The sequence below is a fragment of the Mirounga leonina genome, unplaced genomic scaffold (assembly GCF_011800145.1).
Source record: "Mirounga leonina isolate KUSES-001 unplaced genomic scaffold, KU_Mleo_1.0 Mir_129, whole genome shotgun sequence".
Taxonomy (NCBI): Eukaryota; Metazoa; Chordata; class Mammalia; order Carnivora; family Phocidae; genus Mirounga; species Mirounga leonina.
The window spans coordinates 41425014-41442492 of NW_023270323.1; the positions used below are offsets into that span (position 1 = coordinate 41425014).

At 35.8% G+C, this 17479-nt stretch overlaps 1 protein-coding gene across 2 annotated transcripts in view; it reads right to left on the reverse strand.

Moving 5' to 3' along the window:
- SLAIN2 (SLAIN motif family member 2) overlaps positions 1-17479 on the reverse strand; it is an 82973-nt gene that overhangs the window by 33620 nt on the left and 31874 nt on the right. For both annotated transcript variants that reach the window (XM_035005021.1, XM_035005020.1), the window contains exons 2-6: positions 13859-14007; positions 7768-7932; positions 5413-5574; positions 1168-1527; positions 603-740 (exon numbers count right to left, since the gene is read on the reverse strand). In XM_035005021.1, coding sequence (XP_034860912.1) covers positions 603-740; positions 1168-1527; positions 5413-5574; positions 7768-7932; positions 13859-14007 — 974 coding nt within the window. The remainder of the gene's footprint in view (positions 1-602; positions 741-1167; positions 1528-5412; positions 5575-7767; positions 7933-13858; positions 14008-17479) is intronic.

A 17479-nucleotide genomic window follows, 5' to 3' on the forward strand; every position in this document is an offset into this window, starting at 1 on the left:
ATCAAATTACCTTCAACTTTTTTTTTTTTTAGTGAAGTTCTATATTTGCTGGAGTATTTATTTAAGTCATTGAAAATTTAACATGTTTTTGATTATGCTAGTATTTTTTGCAGGATCATTATTGCTTTTTATTAATGTTCTAGTAAGAAAGCTGCTTGGGTTTTAAGTTGTCTGTTCCAGGACTATCTCCCACAAAAATCTTGTTATTTTTAATGTGTAGGTTTTTAAGGAATATATCTCTATATCTATGTATACATAAGGTATGTATATACAGATACATAAGGTATAGGTTTTTAAGGAATATATACATATATATATGTATATTTTTAAGAGCATACATATATATTTAGCCAGTAGACTTTGCTTATTTTAAAATTCTGGAGAGACCAAAGTTTCATACAGATATAAGTACTGACACAAATGGAATAAAATTTAAATTTTATATCTTACAGGAACAAGATTTGAATTTTAATATAGCTATTATAGCAATGAATAATCACTGCATTTTACTACAGATATGGTTTAATACAGCTATTCAGCACAAAATTACTACCTATAATTTTCACTTTCCTTTAAATAACTGATACATAAACGATACTTACTGGCTGAAGCCTGAGGTTGCATGCGAGGTATTCCTCCATTTGGCACTTGAAAATTTGAGTCACTTCTGCTGCTTTTCACTGAGTCAACTTGTGTACTAGATGTTCGGGACAGGTTTGGAAGACTGCGTCTCAGTTTTTCTAACAACAGAATTTAATGAAAAAAAATCAAACCATTCTTTTAGTTGAAGAAAGAGTTAAAATATTAATTGGCATTCACAAATCAAATTATTTAAGCATTCAGCATATTTTAGAAGAGTTAACAGGAAGTACATGTCTTATAAAAATAAATAACTCAACCCAGGTTCTATAAATGGGTAGAAGAGAATCTTTAAATGAACTATAAATTAATTAAATCAAAACCTACATACAGATCACTTCATGAGGACAAAGCAACACTAACATAATCAAGTATAATTCACTTTCTCCTTTATTTGTGTATTGATTCACTAGTAAACTGACCAAATTCTTGATCTACTTATCTGAAATACAAAACCTTGGTAAGAATTGTGTTACTTTCATATTGAAATATGAAGGACAACTGTTTTTCCAGAAACATTCTAATTACCTTCATTTTTGACACTGCTTGTCTGTAAATCTGTGGGATGACCTTGAAGTGAAAGGCGAGGTTGTTGTAAGCGGCTAATCATAGGCTGTGGGGACACTCTACTATATTCTATTCCCCGAGCAGGAGATCGTGAACGAGGTGAATTTCTGGGTGACTGCTTAGGTGATGGTCGAGGTGAATTGCGTGGTGATGGTGAAAACCTGTTAACAGCAGGGTATACTGCATGATGCATATTGTCATCTTCATCATCTAAACTTTGCGCATCAAGTTCCTGATCACTAAAAGTACCCCGTCTTGTAGAATTGCAAGATGAACCAGAACTGCGCCGAGATGTGGTGGCTGCATACTCCTGACGGAGACCTGACAATAATGAATGCGTTATTTCATTTCTTTAGGTATTTTAAACATTTAAATATTTTTGAAGTTTAAAAACAAAAGAGTATCATTGAGAAATTCAAACAGGGTATAAAGTATAAAGGAAAATTCCCTTTCCACTTGAATCATCTTAGATATCATCCCATATAATGATGCCTAAAACATTTAAAAGATTATTTTTAAACTGAATGAAATTCTATAAACTTTTGCCCAATCCAACATTTTCTTCTTGAATCTGAAATCTATAGTAGAGGGAGAAACCATAAACTTAAAAATATTTCTACTCCTAAAGACAATAATCGAAATTTGAGATCAACATTTAAGAAATATTGAGGGAAAACAATTACTGTGCAACCAACGAAAAGAATACACCAGTGGATAAATAAACTCCCTGAATACTAATTTCTTCAAACTGATGTTATTGATGAAGGAAACTTCTATCCTACCCTCAGGAATTCAATATTTGGGCATGAATGAATTTCAGTTGCTTCATCCAAGACACTTTAGTAAAACAAGCTTAAATTCTAAGCCATCAAGTACAAATTTTCAAAGGAGTCCCGTATGTATCTTGACACCTCCAGAAACACCCAAGGAACCTTAGGCCCTTCAAACAGTATAAAAACTTCTGGAACAAAAACAAAAACAATTGATATATATTCAGTGAAGAAAAAATTAATATTCAAGAAAAGTACAGAATTTAGCTAATATTTTGAGCAAGTCCTGCTAACTATGGACAATCTAGTTTAAAAGATCTCTATTACTGGGCGCCTGGGTGTCTTAGTCGCTAAGCATCTGCCTTTGGCTCAGGTCATGGTCGAAGGGTCCTGGGATCGAGCCCCGCATCAGGCTCCCTGCTCCACGGGAAGCCCGCTTCTCCCTCTCCCGCTCCCCCTGCTTGTGTTCCCTCTCTCGCTGTGTCTCTGTCAAATAAATAAATAAAATGTTAAAAAAAAAAAAAAAAAAAGCTCTACTATTATAGAGTAGTATTCAAACTTTTAAGATGGGTATTCATACACAGAGAGTGCTATCGATATGGTACCCAAAGTAGTGGATGAGAATCACACTAGGGTATCTGTAAAACTACGGATTCCTTGGGCCTATCTGGTCCTTCAGTCAAGTTACAAGTTTCACTAGTAACTGACAAGTTACATAGTGTCTCCTTCCAGCAAACATGGCATTAAAGTCACCTAACAAAAGACAGCGGACTGTTTTACAAAGAAAAACACCGATCCCAAAAGCAGACCCTCCAGTACTAGAGGGATCCTAAGGAAGCAACAATCTCTATAGGATTGTCTGTTTTTCATATTAAAAATAAGGGGCTTAACCAGGCAACAGCCAAAATCTGTAATTCTACATTTCTGTTAAAAAACAAAAAAACCCCAAAAAACTGAAGAAATGATACTTTAGAACAAATATCATTCACTTAAAAAAAAAAACAGGCATTTTGAAGGAGGTATCAGACATACTTTTAGCATTTTTTTTTTTTAATTCACTAGAAAAAGAAATATTTGTGCATGTGGATGGCTTAAAAAGAATGATTAAAGTAAGGCTAAGGGGAGCCTGAGTGGCTCAGTTGGTTAAGCGTCTGCCTTTGGCTCAGGTCATGATCCCAGGGTCCTGGGATTGAGCCCTCCATCGGGCTCCCCACTCAGTGGGGAGCCTGCTTCTCTCTCTCTCTGCCCCCCCCCCCCGCTTGCGGTCTCTCTCTAATAAACAAAAATAAAATCTTTTAAAAAAATAAAGTAAAGCTAAAATTTCTTTTACTTGTTACCAAAACACAGTATGAAAGTGACAGCAAATAGCTGGTTGCATTTCTAACAAAATCCTGGGGTCTAAAAAGTCAGAGTTCAAAGAAGAAATGAGAGAATTAACTCTAAGTTATAGTGAGGAAGCATTCTTTATTCTTTCACATCCCTGACAAAAACTAGTCCCTCACTAGCTGACAATACCACAGTCTCAATGAGGAGTTATACATAATTACAGAAGAAAAGGGTACCATATTATTAGTTTCTAGGGCTTAAGATAAAGCAAGCACCAAATCTTTCTATTTTTCTATGAGAAGTTGTGTAAAAATGGGAAATGAATCAGCAGAATAACATTCTGCAGTTTCTTAATAAATGTTATAGCTTAATAAAACTCCATATTTATACAAAAGGGCCTAAAGCAGAAAGTATTTCAACTAAATTATAGCAATGCTCCATTACCCTCAGCCAACTTCAACACTCTGAAATGTGCGCTTCAAGAATCTTTTCATTGTAAAGGTTAAGGGGGTCACTTTAGAGACTGCTTACTTCACAGTTAAGCTTGTGGTATCGTCCAATAAAACGTATATAGGCAAACCATAATACTTTACTAAATATATAAAACAATCCCGTCCTTTCTAAAAGCCTTTTAAAAATATGTACTATTATCATTATAATTAGGTGAGGGTACTTCACATGTTCAAGTTTTCCTGTTTCTTCAGGTTGAGAATCTTTTTATGACCTCCTGAGAATGACACTGATTTTTTTAGCCTGATTATTTTCACTTACTCTTTTCATTCCTCATCTTTATATACTCACATTTTGTGTGCTGAAATATTTTTTCAAATATTTTATACACAAATGTGAAAAGTGCAACTATATAAATAAGAATGAATTGTCATTTGCGTTAAAAAGAAATGTATATGGATGCCTGGGTGGCTCAGTCAGTTAAGCGTTTGCCTTTGGCTCGGGTCGTGTCCCAGGGTCCTGGGATCGAGCCCCGCATCTCGGCCGGGAGCCTGCTTCCCCCTCTGCCTGCTTTGCCTGCTGCTCCCCCGCTTGTGCTCTCTCTGACAACTTTAAAAAAAAAGAAAGAAAGAAATGTATAGGCAATAACAATACCCTCACCACCATCTTATAATGAGAGCCAGGGCATCTATGAACCCTTAAAATAGTATGAAAAATTTTGTGCATATGTGCGTTTTGGGGATGACAAGGGATATAATTTTTATTAGATTCTCAAAGGTATCTGTGACCTAAAAAGTTGCAAGGACCACTCTGAACCAAAGCAATATCATATGCTTTACCTCATTTAATGTCCTAATTCCAATTTTCTCATAAAGGTCTTTTTTTTTGTAGTCTATACCATATATTCTGAGAGTGGTGATATATGCCCCGAAGGGGGGATAACTGGTTCTTGGGTATGAAAAAAATCTTAGATATCATAATAATTTGTGGTCTTCATTGTACATAAAGAGATGTAGGGTATATCTGTGATATTAAAATGTCATGGTGAGGGGCGCCTGGGTGGCTCAGTCGTTAAGCGTCTGCCTTCGGCTCAGGTCATGATCCCAGAGTCCTGGGATCAAGCCCCACATCGGGCTCCCTGCTCGGCGGGAAGCCTGCTTCTCCCTCTTCCACTCCCCCTGCTTGTGTTCCCTCTCTCGCTGTGTCTCTCTCTGTCAAATAAATAAATAAAATCTTAAAAAAAAAAAAAATGTCATGGTAGGAGATGGTAGGCAAAAAAGGAAAAAAAATGTCTGAAAAGGTTCTTTGGGGGGGGCTAATAATGGAAAAAGGTTGAGAAACAATGGTCTAGAATAAGAAAACACAAAGTAATAGAGTAGTAACTACTCTAGAGAGTTCCTGCGCAAAGTAACATGCAGGGTATGGTTACCAGTCATTGAAGTAGAGTATTACCTGCCTTTCTTTGCTCCTCACACAACAAGCTTTTCTATGTAAAATGAATTCTGAAAATAAGTTAATGAACAAGCAAGTCTATATGTTGAATAAGCCTCTGAAATTTTAACATTTCTATTACTATTCCACAACATCTTAAGACCTATTTAATAACCCCAACAAAATTATACCTCAACTAGACCTCAACTTTAACAATTAAAATACTTACTTTCTTCCTGCATCCGAGCTAGAATCTGTACATCAGTTACATCATTTAGCTTATAATTGGATCCAATTGAATCTTCATCTAATTCTGAAGCACTTAACTCACTGTCTATAGAGGACTGAGGGCTGAGTGGAGGATTTCTGTCTGATGAACTTTTCAAATTACCTTAAAAAAAAAAAAAAGATTTGAACTTTGGTGAAACAAAAACTGAATAAACATCTGTTCTAATTGATACTAAATCTTTGCCTCAGTTCACCATTATTCTGCCTTCTGTTTAAAAAATTCCCAAATATTGAAATTAAAAATTGACCTTATTAAGAATAAAGAGGAATGGGGTGCCTGGCTGGCTGAGCGGTGAAATGTGTGACTCTTGATCTCAGAGCTGTAAATTTGAGCCCCATGTTGGGTGAAGAGATTACTTAAAAAAATCTTAGAAAAAAAAAAAGAATAAAGAAGACTCTAGGGACTCCTTCATATGTTATGACATAAAAACATTTTCATTTTAACTATAAATTATCTATCCTCTTATGAAACAATTAAGCTTTTTACCACAGCGCTTGGCAAGTAGGTGGTGTCCAATACATGTTAGAAGATTCCAGCTTTTATAAGATAGCCAGTTAAACTGCTCATAAACAGATGAATTTATGATGGGTTTTCTCCTCTCAAATTTAGTCATTAGCAATTTAGTCATTATCTTTTTCCCTGAATAAAAGCATCTACTTTTCCTAAGCAAGAAAACTATAATTTGAGGAAAATCAAGATTCTTTAGAGATTTAGGAACAAACCAAAAAAAGAACATAGGCTCATTTTTCCTACATTATGCCATGTTTACAAAATTCCTTTGTCAAACTAGTAATGGGGATCCAAAGAGTCCTCTGAAGTTTAGCAGTGAAGCACAAAGATGGAGTAAAGAAAATAACTAGATTAAAAGAAAGCATTTAATCACTCAAAACAAAAAGGGGGATAGAAGACAGGTCAGAGGAATAAAGGATATACATAACCAAGAGTCTAACTTATTTCTAAGGAAATGCTTTCATCAGATTATCAACTTCTGGTGAAGCATAAAATCCCAACACTGTCACTAATGTTTCTAATACAGATTTATCTGAAATGCTTGTTTCCCAGAATTCTTTACCATAAAAGTCAACTTTCACTGAGTGTTATATGTAACTGATGAATCCCTAAATTCTACACCTGAAACCAACTTTACCATATATGTTAACTAACTAGAATTTAAATAAAAACTTGAAAAGAGAAAAGTTAGCTCCAACATGAAAGGAATGTAAGAAAAGCAAAATAGTTAATGTTTATATTATCAAGAAGAACACAGTACATATGATAGCAAAAGTAATACAAGGTCAGGCTCAAATAGTGCCCAAATAAAATTCTTTATATTAAACAAATATTTTTTGGTATACAGTCATGGGTGAAATAAATAGCGAGTAACAACTTATGTACAAAGCAAACAGCAGGGTCAAAAAAATCATTAGACTAGGGAATACACAGGTCAAAATTTGAGGTGGTTAACAATAACCTTAATTTTTAAGGAAGGTGTAATAATGAGCCATAAAGATAGCAGCAGTAAGAGTTAACCAGTGAGTGAATTCTGAAGAACAGTTAAGTTACAGAGTAACATCTCAGTCAGAACCACAATAAACATTCTTTCTCTGAGTTACAGCAGTCTATCCCTCCCCTATCATTTAGGGCTCCGCTCTGTCGGCACATTCACATATGGCCTTATATTATTAGTTAAGTGCAATATCAAAGCTTATTAAATAAAGCTTAAATTGTTTAACAAAATAAGTGAAAATAAGAGCTCTTATTTTTAGGGATGCCTAGGTGGCTCAGTTGGTTAAGTGGCTGTCTTCAGTTCAGGTCATGATTCCAGGGTCTTGGGACAGAGGCCCGCATCAGGCTCCTTGCTCAGTGGGGAGCCTGCTTCTCCCCCTGCCTCTACCCCTTCCCCCTGCTCGTGTGCTCTCTCTCTGACAAATAAATAAAATCCTTAAAAAAAATAAATAAAAGGAAAATGCTATTTTAAAAAAAGAACTCTTATTTTTAGCTTGTACAACCCAATCAAGCTATTCAGCAAGCATCTATTGGTTAAAAGAATCAAAAGCTTGTTAATCTAATCAAGCAATATATACAAACTTTTAAGTACATGCTTAAGAAAACTTTATGGAGGTAACCTGGTTTATCTGTATCCCTGGTGCCTAGAATGGCACCTGGTGCCCTTCACTGATATTTTCTCTAACCACTTAAAAGTTTCATAAATAAAAGAACTTGAACTGATGATTACATATTTTTTTGAGGTAGGGCAGTAAATTCCTTAATTATTCCATTTCATTTTCTCCTTACCTGAATTTCCAGGAAGTATTAGCTGTTTGACTACAGGAGGTCGCACTGGGGTTGAGGATGGAGAATTGAAACCACTGCTGTATGGGCTACTTGCATTCGGACTGTAAGGACTTGCGTAACTCATGGAGTTGAAAGGATTATTATATAAATTCTGCCTCTTGAGAGCTGTGTTAATGAGAAGGGGAGAAATCAAATTTAATAACTGAGAAAAGTTCACATTTTACTTAAAAGTTTTTCTTATTGGGAAATTCATTAAGTCATTATCTCAATTTAAATACAGAAATATTCTTACAGTAGCAGGAGAAAATACATATAATACATATTAAGAACTCCAACAATATATTTCCATTATCTTCAATTGTGCTATGCAAATAAAACAGTAGCCACACCAAACATAAATAATATCACAAGAAGAATATCTTCTCAACAAATTATTAACCATTAAATTAATTTACTTCTATCTTGTTGGAAAGTTTGTTCCAACTGTATCAACCCTGAAAAGCCTTAAAAAATAAAATGAATGAAAAGGTATATTTGTGTTTTCTCATTTTTCTATAACAAACACGTATTGCAAAGAAAAAGGAAAAAAAAAACCCTATAAAATGAGATTTAAAAACAGTCTTTCCAGGGGCGCCTGGGTGGCTCAATTGGTTAAGCGTCTGCCTTTGGCTCAGGTCATGATCCCAGAGTTCTGGGATAGAGTCCCACATTGGACGCCTTGCTCAGTGGGGAGCCTGCTTCTCCCTCTCCTGCTCTCCCTGCTTCTCCCTCTCCTGCTCTCCCTGCTTGTGCTCCCTCCCTCTCTCTCTGACAAATAAAAATCTTTAAAAAAATTTAAAAAATAGATAAAAATAAAAACAGTCTTTCCAAAGTTTGGATTTTTGAAAAAAATAAAGCAATATTGACTACTTAGGCCAGATTAAGGCCAAACGTGTGAGAATCCTCTTTTTAAAAAGAAAGAAGCCTCCCCCCGAACTCCAGTTTTCTGACCCAAGGGGAATACTTCTGCCAAAAGAGGAAAGAAAAATTTATGCTATGCGTATAAAATTATAGAAACAGTATAAAAGTAGAACTAAGATATTGAGTGCAATTATATACATGAAAAATTAATACTTAAAATAGTATTTCTTTATTCTATTCTAAAATCCATAGCTTATTCAATATTTCAGACCATTGGCAAAGCAATATGTAGAACGTATAGACAAATGTGACATGGCACTATTTTTCAAGAGGCTTACAACCAAGTAGTGCAGGCAGAAAAAAAACAATGACTTCAGGGCAAAACTAAATGAGTACTATCATAAAGGTGCAAAGAGCTGTGGAACTTTTGAGATAAGAGTAATTCCTTACAATTGAGAGAAACTAGGTAAGGCTTTTTGGAATGAGGCACTGGAGCAGTCTTGAGAGGATGAGCAGCAGTTTGACAGACCACTGAAAATGAGCAAAGTGTGTGCTTTCATCCGTGTTTGTGATAGGAACAAAAGCAGTGCCTTGAAAATACACAGTATACTCAGGAAGAAAGAGTGAGTAATATAGAAAGGTAAAACACATAGCTGAGGGACAAAACAGGAAAACATGGCTGGGCTAGGTCATGGAAGTCCTGGAAACTATGCTCAGGAGAATGAACTTTATTCACATCCGTGAATTTTGAGCAAGAGTAACATGATCCAAACAGTTTAAGAAGAAAACTGATGGGGGCGCCTGGGTGGCTCAGTCGTTAAGCATCTGCCTTCGGCTCAGGTTATGATCCCAGGGTCCTGGGATCGAGCCTCGCATCGGGTTCCCTGCTCCGCGGGAAGCCTGCTTCTCCCTCTCCCACTCCCCCTGCTTGTGTTCCCTCTCTCGCTGTGTCTCTGTCAAATACATAAAATCTTTAAAAAAAAAAAAAAAAAAAAAGACGAAAACTGATGGACATTTTTATGTTGAATAATTAGACTGAACTACGCAGTAGAGGAGACAAATATAATAAGGAAACAAAAAGAATCAGTATTAAAAACTAGAAGGATTACTAAAGGAAACAAAATAAGATGATTCTAAAGTTTCTGGTTTACCTACTGGGCAGAGTAGTGCTTTAGAGAGAAGGAACATGTGTTTTCTGTTTAGCTTTTCTCTTTAGTTGGATGGTGTAGTTTAAGTTGGACAATGTGGTTTTGTCCATATTCACCATGAGACAAGATGCCACACTTTAAACATATTTAGTATGTAGTATGTGGCAGGATCTCAGAAATACCAACCTGAGCAGAAATTGGGGTGCTAATTTCTTCCCCCTTACTCTTTGATCTTTTAAGCTTATTCTCTTCTACTTGGTTATTTGTTTAATCCCTAGCATTTCAAGTCCTCAGCCCTTTTATCTTCTCTATACCATATTCCTTCTCCTAAAAAATCTCATTCATACCCATGACATCAGTTATTATCTGTATTCCAAAAACTCCCCATTATTTGTATCTCCAGTCCTAAGTTTTCCTGGACTTCAGTCCCATGTGTGCTGCCTATTTAATGTCTCCCCTATAGGTATGGCATGTGTACCTCAGAGTCAACATTTCTAAATTCAAACTCATGATTTTCCCACTAACATTGAATTCTCTTCCTGGGTTTATTATCTCAGAATGATTAATAACATTCATCCTGTCACACAAGCTGGAAACCTAGATCACTGTTGATACTTCTCCCTCAAATCTGGTTCGTTCATTTTTCCTTCCACATCTTTTCATCTTCCCTACCATCAACACACACTGCTCAGCTGTCATTATCAACCCCCCCTCAAAAGGATCCTACATTCATTCACTTTTGGCCCTTTCCAATCTACTCTCCATACTACAGCTAAGCAAGACCTTAACCAAAATGCAAACCTGATCACATCTTCCTGCCCATACACACCACACCCTTGAATAAAACCCTCCAATATCTTTCTATTGCTTTTAGAATAAAGTCCAAAACCTTTAACATAATCTATAAGGCTTTGCAAAGTCTGGCTCCTACGTATCTTTCTGGCCATACCTCACATCTCTCCCTTCCTTAGTCTTCTCCAGTCACCACCCTGGCTTGTTCCAGGTCCTCAAGTGTGGGCCATACTCCACCCACATGCTCCCACAGGCCTCCCACAGAGCCTTTGCACATGCTGTCTTCTCTACTTGGAATACGTTACTCCCTCTTCCGCCTTCCCCCTTAAATCACTCACATTTTTCTGAATCTTTAGGACTCAAGTCAAACATTGCTTCCTGAGGTAAAATTCCTATTTCTCAAAGCTCAAAGCACTAGGTACCATTCTTTCATTACATATCACCAGTTATAAAAATTATTTTGTATTAGTACATTTCCCCTAGTAAATGACAAACTCCATGAGTTCAGGTACAGTGTTAGTGTTTCCTCATCATGTATCCTCTACCCTTTCCCCAAAGTCTGATACATACCAGGCTCTCAGTAAATATTAACTGAATATATACATGATGAATAAGATTAATTTGAATAGAGGATCTGGCCACCATATGAATGGATAAAATAATCAAAACAGAGGGAATCCAGACAAAAGAGACCTGGGTCACCCTAAACTTAAAAGGTGGGCAGATGGGGGACGGGGAAATGGGAAATTTAATGGATACAGAATTTTAGTATGGGATGATGAAAAAGTACTGGAGATGGACAGTGCTGATGGATGCACAGCATTAAATCCAGTACTTGATTACATCTAGTAGTTCAAGAGTAGCAGTTTCTCTTACACACTCCCACTATCTTTAATACCTTGTTATATAATAAAGCAAAAAGCTACTCCCTCAAATTGCTATTTTTGAGGTGCTATTTTGGTTTTCTCCTTCTAAGTGCAACTTACTAATTACCAATTGTTAATACTTCCTATGTCTTAGGATGTTTTAAACCAGGGTTTAGTAAATTATAGCCTGTGAGCCAAATCTAGCCCATCACTTCTTTTTGTAAATAAAGCTTTACTGTAACACAGCCATGCCCATTCATAGTCCACAAAGCCTAAGATGTTTACTATCTGGCTATTTATAGAAAAAGCTTGCCAATCCTTTTTTTAATGTTTATTTATCTACTGTCTGCCACACCCATTAGAATATAAGCTCTGGTCTGTTTTATTCATTGCAATATCCTTAGAGCTGAGAACAATACATAGCACATAATAGGTTATGAACATATAGTACTGAATGATGAAAACTCCTAACTGTAAAATATACTTACAGTATTTCTAAGATGAGATAGAATACTAGAAAATTGTTCCTAAAGATGTTTTTAATAAACATCTAAATAATATCATCTAGGGGCACCCTGGTGGCTCAGTCAGTTAAACATCCGACTCTTGATTTTGGCTCAGGTCATGATCTCAGGGTCATGAGATCAAGCCCTGCACTGGGCTCCACGCTCAGTGGGGAGTCTGCTTGAGATTCTCTCTCCTCACTCCGCTCACACATGTGTGCATACGCGCACACACATACGCTCTTCTCTCAAATAAATCTTTAATATCACCTAACTGGAATAAGTTAGTAATTTTCCAGTTATTTCAAATTGTCTACTACCTTGTCTACATATTTCTAATCATCTCTTATAAGTATAATTTAAGTCAAGCTCCAGGATATAATTCTATAAACACTTAATATTCAGAAAAAACATTTTTAGTCTATGGCCATACCACCTGAACATACTGATCTTGTCTGGTCTTGGAAGCTAAGCATGGTCAGGCCTGGTTAATACTTAGATGGGAGAAAAAACATTTTTTAAAATTACATAAAAGCGATTGCTTTTTCAAAAAGGATCCTCCACGGGAGGAAAAAGTAACAATTTGGTGTCAAAACAGATTCAGAAGCTCTGTAATCACATCTTATATGTTATTTTCATGTAATAACATGTAATAACACTACTTCTAGCCTACCAAACTATGCTTCATCGTATGCCAGTTTGACTGTTTAGTCTCCCCTTTGCCTCCCCCGACATTTTCAGCTTACACTCTAATAGTAGCACAGTTTTAATAATTAAGCAAAATAAGCGATTTTAAGTACATGGCTGTCAAGTAAATACAAGGCAAAACAGAAAACCTATTTAGGATTAGTAATCACACATCAATTCCTCACTACGTAAGTATTCCAAAAAACAGTAACATTCTTAAGAGATTGAAATTCCAAGAAAGAGTAAATAATATTTTTCCTACATTTCTACCCACACTGGCATGCTATATTAAATGCCATAAATAGTGACAGACACATTTTGTCAGCTTTGTGAGTGCTATTAAACAAAAGAGCATAAAAGCAATCTGAACTAAAATGCCAAGTTAGAAACAAAAAACAAGGGAAAGAAAGTGAATACATTTATTAAGTACCTACTATGAGCCAGAGAAACATGCTAGGCTCTTGCAAAAACACTATCATCTAGTCCTTAACATAAATGTACAAGGTTCATCATTCTTATGAGAAAACTGAGCTCACAGAAGTTAAATAATGCTGAGAGTCACTCAGTAACTAAGTGCTAGAGTGAGAATGAGGTCTCTTAGGTTCTCCAGCTGTACCTTTCTACCACATCAGAATTTCCCGAGGGTAGTGAGATGATTTTAGATGATACCAAACCTATTTTTTAAAAGTTATTTGTTTTAACTTGCACTGGGAAAAAAAACCCTGCTGCAAAAACCCATTATTTCATGGATATTATATTTTTAAGATTTTACTTATTCATTTGAGAGAGAGAAGGAGGGAGAGGGGGAGAGCGCACATGCATGAGGAGGGAGGGTCAGAGGGAGAAGCAGACTCCCAGCTGAGTAAGGAACCTAATGTGGGGCTCCATCCCAGGACCCCAGGACCATGACCTGAGCCGAAGGCAAATGCTTAACCAACTGACCCACCCAGGTGCCCCCATGGATATTATTTTTCAGGATGAAGTGAAATAAAAATGAAAAGATTGGGGGAAAAAAGCTATTAAGTAATAGCACAGGGTTATGTGCATATGGCAAAAACTCATGATGGCATGCACAATGAGATTCAAAAAACACTACCAAGCAAAGAATTGCCTTCCTAAAAACATACCCACTCAACATTTATCTGGTTTTTGATTAAAAAAAGAGATGCATTTACAAGTAAAATTATAAACATACCTGACATAGTTTGATCAAGTTTGTGGATAAGAGACTTTTTAGCACATTCAACATCAGGACTTGGGTAATCCAAAACTTGCCTGCACCAAACTAATGGACTAACTGATTTCTGCATTGGTGTAAGTTTTTTCTTTGGTGATGAATACAGCCTAGAAGAAAACAAAAAGGGTAACATTCATTATTAAGCACAAGGTCATAAGATAGAGATCCTTTTGGACAGATTTAAACTGGGAGGGGGGCGTCGTAGGTGTCATAGATTATCTTTAAAATCATCCACATTTTACTTTGTGCGTAAAAAGAAAATGACACTAAAACGAGCAAAATTAACCGAAATTTCAAATTTTAAATAAACCCAAATGAAGCCAACTGTCCAATCCTAAAATGTCTTATTTTTCTCTTTTAGTCTCATACAAAAACTATGAGCAAATATCTGTGTTTACAGTAGTTTCTTCTGTTTTCACTAGTACTTGACCAACTCCCTAATATAACCATATCATTAAGTATTGTCTAGGAGACAGAATGAGGAGATAAATACCTTGTTTTCTACATCCCAGTTCCCTTCTTACCACAAACCACCCAAAACTTTACCATTAGTAATTAATTCCTTTTAGTTAAGCAGTACACTCTGTAGCCCTCTTTTCAAGCTATGATACATCAGAAAAAAGCAATACTTTAAATCCTTAATAACTTAGTACGAATCCATTATGAAATTTAGGACAGTATTTTGTAAGCTCCTGTGGAAAGGATACAAAAGAAAAGGTGAGCAGAAGACAAGGGAGGGAAACACTTAAATTTTCTACTTCATAGTTTTTTCTTCAGATTGGTCTAGATTATTTCAATTGATACTGACTTATTTCAAATATGATGCCATATGAAAAATGTGAAGTTAACTGAATTCTAACCAGAGTGGTTCCCAAATTAAGACACTTTAAGTGGAATCAATGAAGTAAGCAAAAGTATACTTTGATTTATCCACATAGTTAAATGTCTCAATAAGGCCAGGAGTTAGTAATTTCACATTTTACATTAATCAAGTTAGGGCAATAAAATGAAGTGTGTTCTGGCGTAAATATTGAAATATATCTCTATTGTACCAGAATTGACGAACTACTTTGTAGTGACAATATATACATTTTCCATCTCTTTTCTCATCTCCCCTACTTATAACTTAGGTGTGTCACTCACATCAACTATTTAGCTCTGATCAAGATAATCAAGACTAATAGGCTAAATAATCATTTCTCTAGTCAAAATCCATGTTCATTTGGACAAAAATGAAATAAAATCTCAATTTAGTAAATAACTTATTAACAGTTCAAAAAGAAAAGAAACCAAGGGAGTTCACTCTCTTTCCAACTTAAATATTACAAATGCTTCATAATAAATCTCTATCTCAGCATTCCCATTTTAATTGTGATAACTATCATATACAGATATTCTAGGTTAGCAAATACTTAGCAAACAAAACCTCTATAGATGAGTATCAATAAAATCACTTTCTGATAGCTTTCTTTCAACATATAACTTTTCCCTACACTGACTGGTTTCACACAAGTTACCCATATGATTCATGTATACTAAGTTTCATAGCTAATAGTAGAGGAATATACTAATTGTAAAAAGTGCAAGGAGCATGAGTGAGCCTCAAAAACATGCTCAAAGAAGCCAGCCACCAAAACACACATATTATATGATTCCATTTATATGAAATGTCTAGAAAAGGACACAGAGCGGAAAGTAGATTAGTCACTGCCTAGGACTGGAGGTAGGAATGGGAAAGAGATTTCTTTTAGGGTGATATAAATGTTCTAAAATTACATGGTGCTGATGGCTGTGGTAATAATGTCATGACTGTAAATATACTAAACTCTTGAATTATATGATGAGTTTTCTTGTACATAAATTACACAAGTATGGGTAAATTTTATAGTATGTAAATTATGTCCTGATAAAGCTTTTATAAAAAATTGTAAGGTGCTTTTAGAATCTTTAAAAAGATAGAATCTACTATAAACTAATTGAATAAAATAATAATTCAAAATCAATTACACTAAAGCATCATCATCTCTCCTATACCACATGCATGGTAGCTTTCCTATTTTTGTCAATGGCACCATTCTTTCAGTTATAAAAGCTAAAAATATAAGAGTAATTTTGGGTTCCTCCGTCTGTTTTATTTCCTACCTTCACCAATAATCTGTTACCAAGTCTTGCTGATCCTACATGTACAAACTACCTTTCCCCCCACTATTCCTGTATTTATTTCCCTAACTGGCAATAGAGACTGCCCCTTCCTTCCATTAACAGATAAAAGTTAATGTAGCAACCTGTACATTCCTAGAGTGATGAAAAGAGGGAGACGGATTCAATAACCCCTGAGTATGCCAACTATCTCCTATCACTCTCTCCTCTTATTTCAATGCCCCAACACTACCTCCAGGTCTAAAACTGGAGTGCTGTGGCCCAAATGGTATTGGCACAAAATTAATTCTTTGGTCAACCTTTGGTTGAGGTTTCAAAGTACTTCTAAACCTGCCAGAGGACACAAAAACTGAGTTGCAGCTTGTAACTGGATCCTCTTTTAGCAAGACCAAGGTGTTTCAGTCCCTGAATTTTAAAGAAAAATCCCTAATCAAAATATTTGAATAACTATACATATTATCTCCTTTGTTTCTTACAAACACATAGACTTCTTCAAAATAACTTTTGCCTACTAAAAACATTTTTCTCACTCTGGTGCTTTTGAAGTTTTTAAATAATATTTGGCTTAATTAGGAGGGACTTAGTTCTGATGGACACCACCAGTATATAGATGGCTAATGCAACTTACAACATGTTGAGATTTGTCAAGTTTTTACTTGCCAAGAAAACGTGAAGCATATAACTTCATTACCCTAATTCTGCTAAAATTAAGTCATAGAGCCTCTACCCCCACCCAGCATCAACAATGCAGGACACAAGGGGAAGTGAGCACCTCATCTCCCTTTCCCAGGTCTCTACATGTCAGCAGAGCCCAGTACAGAGCTGATTTTATACCCCATCCATCCATCTGGAAGGAGATAGTGTGAGCCAGGGCCTGGCAGGGAGCTGAACATCTATCCCATGCATTACATCTAAACAAGACTGCCTACTAAAAAAGAAGAAATATGATTATGAGTCTCACAATATAACACCCAGAATGTCCAGGATACAACTGGAAAACACTCATCATACCAAAAAAAAAAAACAAACCAGTTAAAGGAGGGACAGAGAACAAAAATACTTGAGTCAAACTGAAAACAAAAAGCAAAATGGCAGACATGAATCCAACCACAGCAATAATTACATTAAATGTGAACAAGACTATAAACAATCTATTCAAAAGAGATGGTCAGACTGGATTAAAAAAAAAAAAAGACCCAACTATATGTTATCTATAAAAGAAACACCTGAGATTCAAAGTCACAAGTCGGGGCGCCTGGGTGGCTCAGCTGGTTAAGAGCCTACCTTCAGCTCAGGTCATGATCCCAGAGTCCTGGGATCAAGCCCCATGTCGGGCTCTCTGCTCAGAGGGTAAAACAAACAAAAAAACAAAGTCACAAATAGGTTGAACTGAAAGATGAGAAGATATACCATGCAAAT